The sequence below is a fragment of the Leucopleurus acutus genome (assembly GCF_964270905.1).
Source record: "Leucopleurus acutus genome assembly, chromosome: 7".
Taxonomy (NCBI): domain Eukaryota; kingdom Metazoa; phylum Chordata; class Mammalia; order Artiodactyla; family Delphinidae; genus Leucopleurus; species Leucopleurus acutus.
The window spans coordinates 55,969,416-55,984,015 of record NC_139150.1 but is presented as its reverse complement, the minus strand read 5'-3'; the positions used below and the strand labels follow the sequence as shown (position 1 = coordinate 55,984,015).

The following is a 14,600-nucleotide window of genomic DNA, read 5'->3' as shown; positions in this document are numbered from 1 at the left end:
ACTATGTACAGTCATTCTGCTAGGCTCTGTGGAAGTACAACGAGCTGTCTGGCTAGGGTAGAACAAGCTTAACACAATGTAATTAATGAACAATGCAAGTGAACATAAAATTGAGGGCAGAGCTGAATTATCCTGGAAAAACTAAAAGACCTTCAGAAGTTCATAAAAATGAGACATCGCTTCAGTGACCTGGCCGGCACAGCTAGACAGGGCTTAAAGGATGAGGTGGGACTTGAAAGGTGAGGTTAACCTACACGGGTGGGAGAAAAAGCGTTGGTACTTTAGTTGAAGAATGCAATATAAATGACACAGAGGTAGGATAAAATAGTTCTACTGGGAAAGTGAGAACAATCTGGCTAAATTAGGGATGTTATGAGAAAAAATGCTGATGGTAACAGACCTTCAAAGAGGGCTTGGAAAGTCAGGTAAAAATATAGCAGGAAAAAAGCCACCATGTATGGTCCTTGAATAACGGAGTTATTAAAAATTCTGAGTTATTCAGGATGGATTACTGAGGAGAGGAAGATATCATGGGTGGTGACTTCAAGAATGAAGGAAATAGTCTGCCTATTTATTAAGGAAAATTTCAATCAAACCCCAAAGTAGAGAACCTAGTATAATGATTTTCACTGAACCCTATCACCCAGCTTTAAGTTTCAGGAGCACTGTTTTAAAATGAATCTCAGACATCAAGTCATTTTCACTTGTAAAGAGGAAAAAGCATTTTGATTAAAACAAAACAAAACAAAAACTTACTTATATTCTAGACATGAAGGGTAGGAAAAGGAAGCTGAATCAAAGATGATTTCAGGGAACTGAATCTTGGCGAGGTGCTAGAGAAGTTGCAGTTGTCACTGATACAAGTTAGGAGGAGAAAATAGTTTAGGGAAGGGAAACTGAAGAGTTTCCTTCTATTGCCCATTTTAAATTAGAAAGAATCTTAAGACTTTCAAGTAAAAACGTTGTGAGAGATGACTTAACTGGAGATGAATACCAGAATCATAACCATAAAGGCAAACCTGGTAAGCTGAAGGAAACAGATGAGTTTTCTGAGGCAAAGTATATGGGAGGCAAAAGAGCAGAGGGCCACTGTCTAAGCTTTTGAAGGCAAGAAGAGAAATCAAGCATGATGTCACAGACCAGAGAAGGAAAGAGTTTTAAGAAGGAAAGGATGATTATTCAGAAGACATGGATTATGTCCCAGCTTTGACTCTTGCTGGCTGGATGAATTTAAGCTGCCGATATCATTTAGGGTTTGGTAAAGAAAACAACGTCACCCTATGTATTCTACTTGCAAAAAATATTCAGATACATGAAATGCTCTTTTGCACTGCTCTAAGACACAAGGGATTGTGTATAAAGAAATGGCAAAAGGGTACAGAATACTCACAGGCTTTGTTATTCTTTTTTGCTTTAGATCATATCCAGGTAGGTAGTAAGCATGATATGAACTGCTGTTAATTTACAAAGTAGGAATTTAAAAAATAACCCTACAAAATCTCCAAGCAACTGTCACAAAACTCAAGAATTTTATTTGGAAAGAAATCTTCATTTCCCCACTTAGCACATAATGACATGAAAACTAAAAATTGAACATCTGTCCTAACACATGAGAAAAAGCAAATAACTTGGAGGTAAGAGAAGGAAAAATGGAATTTAAAAGCTATCTGGGAATTATAAGCGCTCGAGAGTAGAGGAAAAAGGAAAATGAATATGCAATGCCAAGAATCAAACAATATGACTGCTTGGGGACTGGCATAGGGACAAACTCCTCAAACACTTCAAAAGACCTAAAGACCATTTACTGAAGTTCACTAAAATCTGATTAATGTTCATAATGACCACTTTCAAGTTTTAAGACAGTAAATTCACCACTACATTTTATACTACTTCATTTTTTAAAAAAGCAAAATTCTTTTTTTTCCTTCAGCTCTACATGCAGTCAACATTTTCTACTGATAATATTACAATACGTAAGAACCGGTGACCACGACAGCCCTCTCAGGCAACTTTAATGAACTTTTCAGAAACTGACTGTAACATACAAGCAGGGACTACATGTATCCTCAAAATCCTATATTTGAAGGAACCCAACATACCATCTCTTACCCTAAAAAATCCCTGGTAGATAATTTTCATTGGGAGCTTCAGAGACAAGGTGCTCACCTCTCTCCTGAGTGAAGGCCACCTTACTGTTGAACAGTTCTTACTGCTAGTTTTTTGTTGTTAAATCAAGACTTGCTTTGCTTTAAATCTTGGTCTTCCCTCTGTGCAAGATGTAATCAGTCTATTTCCTATTGTATTTCAACTTACTTCTTAATGTGCTCTTTACCAAGTTAAGTATCTCCTCTTTGTAAAGGGCCCTCTTAAAATGGGGCACCCAGTATTACTGATGCCACTGATTGCCTAATAGTAGTATCTAGGATATACATATTTTCTAATATGACAACTTCAAACATGATCAAAAGTATGTAAAATGTACAACAAACAGCGCCCCCTTATTCCCATCATCCAGATTCACAACTATCAAGGTTTGCTCCACTTATCCCTCTTTTCTTTTTACTTATTTTGCCAAAGCATTTTAAAAGATACCATGCCATTTTACCCCTATACATTTAATAGGCATCTCTAAAATATATGGATATTTGCTTATATAATCACAACGCCAATATCACATCTAAATGTAATAAAACTTACAACTATTCCTTAGTTCACATTTAAATACTGCAAATTGTTTCAACAGTGTCTTTTTATATATAGCCTATTTGAATCAAGATACAAATGAACTTACGCATGCATTTTGTTGTTATAGCTCGAAAGTCTTATTTAGAAGAATCTTTTCTTTTTTCCCCCACATTATTGACCTGCAGCTTTCCTATAAAATATTATTAAACTAAACCTCTTTCCCTGTATCTTCTGTGAATAGAAGATGACTCTAGAAGCTTGATTCAGATCAGGCTCAATGTTTTTGCTAGTAATTCTTCACGTGAACTTCAGGTTGCTTCACCCCAGGAAGCATGCCACATCTGGTTCTCCCACTTTTAGTGATGCTAAAATTGATTAATAAGGCTTGGGCATGACAACTTGATACCTTCATTGTAAACTTCCCATCAACCTTTCATTGGTTTCATCCAATGATCACTGCCTGAATCACTCATTTCTTCACGGGCTGCAAAATCGTGATTCTTAAATTCTTACATTCCTTCCATATCTTTTAGCTAGAGTTCTTCTGTAAAAGATAACTTCCCCTTATCAACTAGGACTATCTTGTTACATGAAATAGAGTTTGCAGAGAAAAATGGGACCTGTATTTTACAGGCACTCAGTGGAAGTGCCTTAATAGGACGTAAAAGACAGACTGGGCAGACAGGGATGACAAATAAATCCACACAGAACTTTCCTTTGAAAATGGGTTCCACATTGACATGAAGTTTGGAAACCAGTGGTATAATGGAAGGCGGCTTGGAATAGAAAGTTATAATACCTGGGTCCTGGTGACACTGCTACCTACACAGCTACTTTAACCAGAAGCTATGGGATTATCCCTTCTCTTTGTTCATAATTAACTAATCATGGAGTCCTCTATATGTCATATTCCTTCCACTTCTTTCCATCTTCTTTTCCCTACCCAAGTTTGGGCCACAGACACCATTCACCTAGATCATTACAATGGCCTTTCAGCTGCTCTCCCTATATCCAGTTGTGTCCCACTTTGTTTCATTTTCCTCCTTTGTAATGTTTTCTCTAACGTTATAAAGCTTAGATCTAATAACATCCAGCTTAAAACACTTTAGACTTTAAGACAAACTCCAAAGTCCGTATTATCAATAAGACTCTCATCCTCTCATACTCTATGTTCCAGTCACTCTGAAATTTCTTCCAATTCCCTGAAGGTGTCATGTTCTCTCTTATCTATGGGCCTTTGAATACCGTTCCCTCTGCCTGAAATTCCCCTTCTTTACTTAGATAACTGCCACTTGTTCTTCAGGTTTCAATTTAAATGATCTAGAAATCTTCTGTGATTGCTTAGACTACTCCAGGTTTTTGTTATACACAGTAAGCCATATTACTTTTTGATATACACATCACAATTGTAATTAATTATGTATGTAATTATTTCTTTATAGTATGAGCAGAAACCATGTTTGTTTAGTTTGCCACTGTAACCCAGCAGCTTCATGCAAGGCAAATTCTAGACATTTAGTATGTATTTGCTGAACAATTAATAGTTCCTAAAATCAAATTAAAACACAAAAAACTGAAATGAAAACTCTAAAGAGCTCTGATAATAGAATGGTACCTGCTGTGGCATTTTCAAGGTGATTCCATTCTCTGTACTCACTGATGTCAGAGTGACAGATACTACCAAGAAAGGGTGGGGAATGTAGCGTGACATGGAGACTTCCTGAAGAACTTGAATACCAGCAGTATTTGGACTGCAAAAAAGAGAAAGAAACCCATACACCTCAACAACAATGCTAATGAGGTTTTTTCCTTTTCCACTACTAATAGTATGAGATTTTATGTTTATGGGCCCAAATGCCTTCTACCTATCATTTTCTCCTCCCCAAGTATCCTTTAAACAGCAGACCAACAAGGCTGTGGCACCCAAGAACACATCTGGAAAAGAGGGAGGGAAAAAAAGGGAGTAAGATGTAGAAAGGAAGAAATAAACTGGGAAGAAGCTATAGGAATAGCTTAGTCAGTTGAGAAATAGTTGGTTGAGAAAGACATGCGTTCCGAGGCTAGTAGATTTGTTAATTTTTATTTTTATACTACGCCTCAATTATAAGCTACTTCAGCAAATATGCACTTCATAGCTGTTTAAAAAAAGAAACAAAAACCATTTGAGAACAAAATAAAACTCAAGAAGAATGGTCTAAATGCCGCAAGCCAGCCAGATGCCAAGAATATAGGCAACACGCAGCTCTAACAGGTCTGACAGTTTTTCCTTTCCCAGACTACAGCCATCTAGCTCAGTTAAAATATTAATGAGTCTTCTAAGGTCATGCTTCCTAAGGCCTTAAAGCTGTAAACTCCTACAAATTTCCCCAAGTTTCTAGAACACCAGGATAGTTAGTAACCACTTGTTTTCAAGATTGTGAAAAAAAAATTAGTATTTAAAGCTTTACCCCATCCCGAACTAGATTTTTCTCAAATGAGTCCAGTAAGATTAGCTGAAGAAGTTGGTACAGGCTCTTTAATTATTTTGGTAGCTAAAAAATAACTACTATATGAATATCACTAATTAAAATTCCTTGCTTTTTTAACTCCTAAAACAAAGGAAACTAAATATAAAATTAGAATAACTGTTTTGAGAAATAAAAACTACAGAGGAAACATGATAAATAGGAGCAAAAAGTGACCTGTCCTACGTTATATACTTACCCATCAGATTTCCTTTCAATACTGTAAAGGCATATTGAACAGTCTGCTCTAAATACTATTACCATGTCCCGGAAGACACTAAGCAGTAATGTTTCTGCTTGCGTTTTGGTGACATGAGCAAAAGCATTGTCCAGATTTGACGTTCTCAAGTATACTCTGAGCTATAGAAAACAAAAATAAAGAAAACTGTAAAACCAGATACCTACCATGGATGACTAAATACCTTAGACATGCTGTTTTATTATCTACTGACTTTTTTCAAGTAAGAGGAGTTAAAGACTAATCTGAGCATTAATAAAAAATGGATGTTTATATTTTGACAGGGTAGGCTCATTCTACAAATAACTAAAAGATGAAGTGATCAAAACTGTGATGTACTATTATGAGATACTCCTTTTAGACCTGCGCATTTAGACCTGATACAGGGAGATCAGTAGTTTCTCAAAAAATAAATACAGAAATAAATAAGTTAATAAATCTCTAAGGACAGCTATCTTTATAAACTTCTCAACTTTTAACTTTTTATTATTTACAAACTTTACAGAGAATGTCTAATGGCTAAAATCCTTAGAAAAAGTTATCACAGAAATCCTGATTATCCCTTTAAATTTTTAAGTAACCTGAAATGAAAATCCCATTTGTTAAAAAGGCCAATTCTTGATTAAAAAGTAAAACGTTTTGTTCATTTTCAATAGGTTATTTTTATATAAAAACCAAACTGTGCTTAATATCTTTAAAATGTAAAAATCTTGTTATTTCTGAGAAAACGAAAACATACCTCCTCTTGATGATCACTTATGTTATAGCATGCAAGGACAATAAAATCATTCCACCAGGCTAAGCCACCTGTCACAATCATATTTTGCTCCTTAAAAGAAAATATAAAAAACATATTTACATTTATTCCTGCCAGTAACAGACTTGTAAAATATTCCTAATCAGACAATGAAAGCTCTAATTATTTCTGCTCTACTCTCTTCCCGCCCCCCTCAACAATAAGTATTACTCTAGGGCCTTTATTAATAATGATTCACATCCTACTTTGAAAGAAATAAATATTTCTGTAAGACATAAAATACATCATTCAAAATAACTGGGTACCATGTAGCATCATTATTCCACATTCAACAGACCTTGGTTTAAATTCTGGGTTTATCATTTATCAGCTGCTTGACTCTGAATCCTAGTTTCTCTTTTATAAAATGGTGAGTAACAATAGTGCTCTCATTGGGTTGTTATGAAGAACAATGAGATAACATATGTGGAAGTGCCTGGTACACGGTAGGCACCTATTAAATGTTAACTTCCTTCTTTTCCTCCTATTTGATTCTTGCAAAATCCAACTGCATATGTTTGTATGCTACCCAAATATTTATGTCATACACAGACAAGCAGGAAATGATCTCAAATTTTGTGGAGATTTATTCCGATCATATCTGATGAACTCTACCTGGAATGTAAGAGTAAATCCTCAAGTTACAGGATTATAGTGTCTGATCTTAACAAGAATTAAAAACAAACCAACTATCTCAATACAAAATCTTTTATCAAATATCAAGTACTTTATCAGAACTGACCCTTAGTATAATCCAGTGTCACTTTTTAATATTTGATTTTACTTTTTAATAAGTAAACAGTGGTTTACTTTATACTTATTTCATATTGTGGTTCTCTCATACTTTGAGAAATAGGTTTTTAATTTCAAAAAGACTAACCTGGGTAATGTTTCCAAAAAGCTTCCATTTTTTGGTGAGTAAAGAGTAATGTGCAAAACCAAACTTGCCAACCACAGCAATATTCTGTCCAAGCTTATCAATAGCTGAAAACTGATTAAAAAAAAAAAATTAAGAGCGCTTCCTTGAGTTTTTTAATTAGGCGTAAAGAGCTGAGGATTATGTCAGGCAAGCAGACTATTAATAAACATTTGCTAAGAGAATTAAACGTACAATGCTAAATTCAAAAATCTTAACATTTATACATGTTACATTTGACCAAATTATAGAGTTACACTAACAATGTACAAGGAAGCAAGTACTGAAATTTTACTTTTATCAGTGCACCCACTGAAAGGCTCAATTCCCAGAATACCTCTTGCAGCAAATGCTATCCAATGAAAGTTAACACCAACAAAGTAACAAATAACTCACCCGTATAGGCCAATTGCTCTCTAGATAGGTGCTGGAAATCTATAGAAAATAACACATCAGTTTGGTAAGACTTCTGAAATATATTTTAAAGTAAAGCACGTAAAAGCATTAATATCATGAGATTAATTTTCTTGTAATGTTTAACGTGCTCCCAAATAGGGCTTCCCTGGTGGCGCAGTGGTTAAGAATCTGCCTGCCAATGCAGGGGACACAGGTTTGAGCCCTGGTCTGGGAAGATCCCACATGCCGCGGAACAACTAAGCCTGTGCGCCACAACTACTGAACCTGTGCTCTAGAGCCTGCGAGCCACAACTACTGAGCCCACGTGCTGCAATTACTGAAGACCGCGCGCCTAGAGCCCGTGCTCCACAACAAGAGAAGTCACCGCAATGAGAAGCCTGCGTACCACAACAAAGAGTAGCCCCCACTCACTGCAACTAGAGAAAGCCCGCACGCAGCAACGAAGACCCAACACAGCCAAAAATAAAATAAATTGTTTTTTAAAAAGTGCTCCCAAATAATGAGTATTACACTAGCAGCCAATATTTCACAACTCCTGTCTTAACCATTTCATTATATGTTTCTAGACATCAGGCTTTCCTCTTTTTTCTCTACACTGTTTTTATTTGATTTAAATTAAATATTGAACACTCAATAAATACAGATAGAGAAGCATCTACTAAGGCAGCCAAGAATTGTGTAGATGGAACAGTTTGGGTCCGCTGATATGAACCATCCCAAAAAACCCTTATCTAATAAAATCAGAGCCTCAGCAAGAGTTTTGTTTATGTTTTTTTAGTAGAAATCTCTTTTATTATTTTTACATTTTCTAATAAAAAAGCAATGCATGCTTATAAAATTTAAACAGTATAAAAGTACACAAAATACAAAGTGAAATTCTTCTGTTATATCATTGCTATCTCTAAACAAACAGCCATATATATATAAAAGTGTGTATAAGCTACTGCTTTTTACTGGGGCGTTCAACTTATTCACCTACAAGTACTTTTAATATATTACAGATATTAACTCTTTATCTGCAACATAAGCAATAAATATATCTTTCCATGTCGTCTGTCTTACATCTTTGTACACAGTGTCTTTGTGTCACTCAGAGAATTTTAAACTTAAAAAATCCTCTGTGAGGTATCAATGTAGCTTAAGTCTAGCTTTACTGAGACTGTGATCTATTAGCCTGCTGAGTAAATAGTTTTCATGAGCACATGGTGAATGCAATGTGAAAATTAACAGAACAACAGAATAAAGGAAAAATCTTCTGTTCCTGGAATAAGAGAACCTTCAATTTAATTTAGTTTCCGTTTACTCAAAGAAAAATGATTACGTATTTAAAAAGAGAAAGTCAAATTAAAAAGCCAAGTAAATGCAATCAAATCCAATAAGATTCTTTGTGTAATGTGAAGACAAAGCAAAAATCAAGTGAAAACATCTGTATTAACCTTGATAAAATTTATTTATAAAACTATTTTTGTTAGACTTCACTTATTATCCAGTAAGTCAACCTAAAATCTAAGTAAATTAACAGCTTTTAGTACATTAGGAAGTTCTTAACCCCAGTGCTGGTTTGTGGAAGCCTACCTTACAGAATTAAAAATAACTGTGTCAGGATAGATACGCTTGAAGAATGCTTAACTTGTATCTTAACAGATATGCTGTACTATTCAGGCCAACCAGTAAAATTTACTATGATGGGTGGAATTAGTTCAGAGTAATGATAATCTGAGGTAATGATCAGGTGGCGAAGTAAAATTTGAAAGTAGTTTTGTAGGACACTGTAAGTGAAATTCTTTTTTTGGATGAAGAAAATAAAAATAGTCACTTGAAGAAGGATGTTCCTGGAGCACAACTGAGCTAGCCATCCATGACACTAAACACCCCGCCCCCGACTTTCCCCAAACCTTAGTGTTTCATAAGTATTTGTGAGATGTGTGGGCAGGTAAAGTGGGAAGTGAGATCTCACTGCCAAAGTGGACTCCAACATGAAGAGTTTCTAATCATGGGAACCAAGGTTAACTTATCATACGATCACATTCTGATGACTATCTCTAGGAGAAAACAAATTCTTTTACCCTCCAAAAGTATATGAGATGCCACAAATGGTTTACTTTCAAAACTTAAAATGAAGCTTTATTTCTCATATGGTTTTGTGTCTTGAAGATGCTATGAAATAAGAACAAAAACTTGGTTTTGCCCCAGGAGATGTATATGTTACCTGAACTTTGAGTTCCACTCCTAATACTGAGAACAGGAAATGGCAGAAGTAAGAAAAGAGGTGGCTAATGAATAATGAAGAAACTCAGGTTAGGAATGCCTAGTCAGGGCACAAAAGTCATGTCATACCACTGGGAAACTCAGTGCTAAGGTACAGAATCTCTACTCTGAACATCTTAGGATTTTTCAGTCTCTTGGAGAACCTAAATCTACCTTTTTTCCCTTGAAGTCATTCTGCTAAAACCATGTCTCCTACCTAGCCTACTTTCTTCTGTAACTGGTGAGACTGTGAGGGCCATCACCCTAGGAGATATGATCTGTGCCAAATACCCAGAACATTTGATACACGTTGTAGGAATGAGAGCAAATCATTTATAAATGAAATAGCCTTTACAATCCTCTTCGTTGACCTCTCTAACATAGTGCCTGATACATTACCCTGCTTCCGACAAGTATGCATTTGTGTTATTTTTGTTAAAGGAGAAAACATGGTTAACACAGAATCTTCTGACCAGGAAACTAACGAGTGTAAGGTAGACGGCTTAAACAAACAAAAAAAATCCAGTAGTCTAGATGAGGAACAGACAGAGCAGAATTAGTTGGAGCTCATGTGATGAACTCTAAGCTGTACAAGAAGCATACAAAGTATAAACCACACAAACAAAGCCATTGTGATGGAGGATGCGGGCACTTATCCTAGACAAGAGCATATGTTGAAGGGGGAATTAAACAGGCACCCACATTTCTTCAGGGAATACTTACTAATGGCTAAAATGTCTGGAAGTTAAAAGCATTAACATTATATGGACACTGTAAACCACACTACCAAACGAACACCACCACAATGCTGCATTGACTCTTGTGGCTGGAGTGCCAGCAAACAAAGCATAGGGCAACTCCAAGTAGAAAGAATGTCAAATAGGCACATTCTCAGTTTTAGATCAAGGTCAGCAGTATATTATATGCTTCAACATTTAGTACCTAGGTTTTAAAACAGGTTTGATTATTACTTTAATTTATATCATGGTAAGGATAGAGTCTGCCACTATTCTGCTGTGTGACCTTGGGCAAGTCACCTAACTTCCCTGAGCCTCAATTTCCTCATGTATAAAACCTAGTTGGACTACATGATTGCTAAGGTCCTTCCAGCTCTAAAAATTCTATGAGTCCATTATAACTTAATTTGGGGGGAGTACAACTCTAGCATTATTTTTATTAGTTTTAAGGAAACTGAAAAAATTACGTAAAGCTAGACTTAAACAAGTTTATCTTTCTAAATATTTTAGATACCTAAAGAACAGGATGACAGAAGAATCTTGCTAGTATCTACTTTGCCTGAAGTTGTAAAATCAGTGTTATATGCTTCTAATATGGGATACTTCATAGATGGCTATGAATCACAGAATCACTGAATTTTTGAGCTGGAAGGAAATTCAATTTTTGTTATTGCCTGATGGATTTTTGAGTTCCAGACCTACCTTCTTTGATCCTCTGCTCTACTTGGCTCTCTGGCAACACAGACCTGGCTAGGCAGAACTGGCATTGATGCTAGGTCAGTGTAGAATGAATAGTTCAAAGTATGGGGAAATGAAAATAGCAGAGAAATGGCTATAGGAGAGAAGGGAGCAGTGGAAAATTTTAGTCAAGGAAGTAGCTGATGCAGTTTTATTTAATAACTGTTACTAATTATAAAATGGTATGCACATTGTTTTGATTTTATGAATTTCTTAATGTAAGTTAAATACATTTTCTTTTAGTGTATACCACATGTCAATGTAGGAGATATTCCTCCTTCAATTTTTCACACAATGACCATTCTTATGTCTCTCATTATCTCCTCTCAAAGTCAACCGAAAATAACATGGGAGCTGAAGTAAGCTAGTAAGGTAAAAGTACAGAATGTAGAAGTAAGACAAAGAATTGTGGAAATAGAAAATGACTAAAAGAAACTAATCCAAGAGTAGGCTCTGATGTACCTAAGATACTCTGGCATGAAAAGTGGGAAGAAAACACTCAGGACTTTGAAATGTGTGTGAAAGTTTCTTTCAAGAAACTTCAATTTACTGATTTACCCAAATTAATTTTATTTGGTATCGAAACTCAGAATTAATTTCTATATTAAATGTCAATGTATCAGAATTACTAAAAGAAACTGCTAATTTAATAATAATCTGGTACAAGATTGAGTAATAATAAAATTATTAACACTAAGGTTCTAGACTAATCAGAAGTCTGCAATTTGCGTCCAAAGTCAGGCAATTAACCTCAATGTGTCCCCATTAGGACTACAAGGTCAGCTGCACAAGGTACTAATCAATATTGTCACTTTTCATTAAATTACTACACTTTAGCCTATGCAAATCCAGAGCTAAATTTATACCAAAAATAGGCTGGAAGTAAAATAAACAGTCTTGCACAATAAGAGGACAAAGCATAAACTTCTAGTTTTTTTTAACTATTCACTTACTAATGGACTTAAAGCAGGTGGGCATACAATCTACATCAGGTGGAAAGAAAGGAGAAGACAAGAGGACAAGAGCACAGAACAGCAGAAGAGAGACATGACAGTCAAAAAGTTTACAAAGTTTCTCAGTTTTCTAAAGCAACAAATGAAATACTTAAATATGTGCTTCAGGGTGCTATCTTACCAAGGACTAAGTCCACAGTCAACAGCATCTGAAGACTTACCTGCACTACATGCCAATGCCGATGACCAAGTAAAGTGCTTAAACTCTGAGACTCTAAACTGCCATCTGGAAACGGGCTCTTTTCCTGACTGGGCTGATGATCAGAGTGTGCCGAAGTACTCCTGGGATTCTGGGTTTGTGAGGCCTCTCCACAGTTCAAGTACAATCGATCTTCCCCCTGAAGCAACACTTGCTCTTGGTTACTCTAGATGAGGGAAAAAGGAAGCAGAGGGGAGGGAAGCAAATAAAAACAAGTTAGTATAAGGTAGGGGAAAGTAAGTAATACATTAATTTACTTTTATTGTTGGAAATGTACCACACATCTCAATGCTGATTTTCCTCACAGAGGACAAGACTACCTAATAATCTCACACACTGTTATATTTAACAGACAACATTTTAATGATTACTTCCCAGTGTAAATAAAATCTTTGTTAAAGTCTGTTTTATCATACAGATTCCAAAACATGCCCAGGGCAGTGCTATGAGAGATTTTCCACCTGAAAACTGAATAACACTATTCAATGTCTACAGTTTACAAACTAGTTTCATATAAGATACCGCATGAATGGTAGTAAGAAAACATGTCTGGTCAAACTGTTTGTGTGTATACGCTCATCCGTGTGCCCACATGGTAAGAAGAGGGAGTGGATTACGAACAGGGATAACTGGATACAGGAGGATCTTTTAAATCATGGGGAGGAGGAAGAGTAGCCTACATCTGTGGTCCTGGTTCAGAACAATTCAATAATTGCTTGGTGACAGCCTGGTTAGTACCAAGGAGTGTACCAGGTTCTGAGGATGTTTAGACAAAAATATAGTTTCAACTCTCTGTGATTATGCCCTGGTTTTTAATTAAAGGCGAGTGTTTTCAAATGTGGGCAGATTATTCACTCACTCTTTAAATTAGATCAGCACTCCAGCCACTCACCTTCCCATTGTAGTCCAAATGTTGTCTTGATATAAAACTCGGAGTGCTTTTAAATTATTTATTTGGGATGTGCGAGCAGAGGAGAAATCCTCTACTCTTGTTTTTCTTATTATTCAGCTATAGTAATGAGGTCTGAGATCCAGGGTATTTTCATTCTTCCTCAATGTGTTATAAATTTTAATTAGAAATTGGTTGCACCAAATATTTAAAAACCCATTGGTGGTAGATACTAAGATATGCACCCCTATCATATAACATATCACTGTTACTATATATCAACAATATATCATATTAATATCTTATTTCAGACTGATAAAACATGAGTTTATGTTATAATTTGGGGCAGTGTTTCCCAAAGCAGGATTCTAGGCTTATTTTCTTCTAGGCATTCCTTAAAAATTCATAGTTAAATAAGCTTGGGAAACAATGCTTTTTATATACCAACTCCTGGACTTTCATGATGCACATCAGCATATTAAAGACTCGAGTCCTATGTTAAAGAAATCTCTACAGCTTTGTTTAACTCCTTTATTTCACACTTAAAAGACAACAGAAATTCTTCTTGTCCTACATAATTGCTCTTGATATTTCTCACAAGTAGTGCCTGGTGGAACATACTTTGAGAAATGCTATTCAGACAAAGACTAAATTTTATTCAGGTTACTCAAATGAATCTGTAAACACTGCTTTTCCTCAAATTGCTTGTGATCCTATTAAAAAAAGAAAAAAAAAAAAGCATGGGACTCCCCCGGCGGTCCAGTGGTTAAGACTCCACGCTCCCACTGCAGGGGGCGCAGGTTCAATTCCTAGTTGGGGAACTAAGATCCTGCATGCCACAAGGCCAAAAAAAAGCAAAACCTGCTCAGAAATAAAATTGTCATAAGGAAGAGTCATATTCAAATATGAAAGCCACTAAAAAAAACTAACGGAGTTTTAATTAAATAAACTTACCATACAAGGGTTTACGGTGAGTGCACTCTTGAGAAACTGAAACAGTAGAATGCTAGGCTGTTTAACTATGCTCTTGGAGTCAGACTCATTTTCAGTATTCTGAGAACCAAATCCACTGATTACCCATAGGTGATAGCCTTCGGCACCCCAGCTCTTGGAGAGAGGAGGGGGAAAGAAGAAGGGGGTCAGGGAAAGAAAATCAAAGCAATAAAAAGTTTGTTATTTTTTCCCGGTTTGAAATATTCAAATTCTGAAATAACCAACAAC

General features: G+C 35.8%; 1 protein-coding gene across 4 annotated transcripts in view; it reads right to left on the bottom strand.

The window, feature by feature from the left end:
* Positions 1-14,600, bottom strand: part of RIC1 (RIC1 homolog, RAB6A GEF complex partner 1) — a 136,579-nt gene that overhangs the window by 17,113 nt on the left and 104,866 nt on the right. For all 4 annotated transcript variants that reach the window (XM_082842826.1, XM_082842828.1, XM_082842827.1 and 1 more), the window contains exons 11-17: positions 14,334-14,486; positions 12,453-12,656; positions 7,536-7,574; positions 7,104-7,214; positions 6,167-6,256; positions 5,389-5,549; positions 4,301-4,436 (exon numbers count right to left, since the gene is read on the bottom strand). In XM_082842826.1, the coding sequence (XP_082698952.1) occupies positions 4,301-4,436; positions 5,389-5,549; positions 6,167-6,256; positions 7,104-7,214; positions 7,536-7,574; positions 12,453-12,656; positions 14,334-14,486 (894 nt within the window). The remainder of the gene's footprint in view (positions 1-4,300; positions 4,437-5,388; positions 5,550-6,166; positions 6,257-7,103; positions 7,215-7,535; positions 7,575-12,452; positions 12,657-14,333; positions 14,487-14,600) is intronic.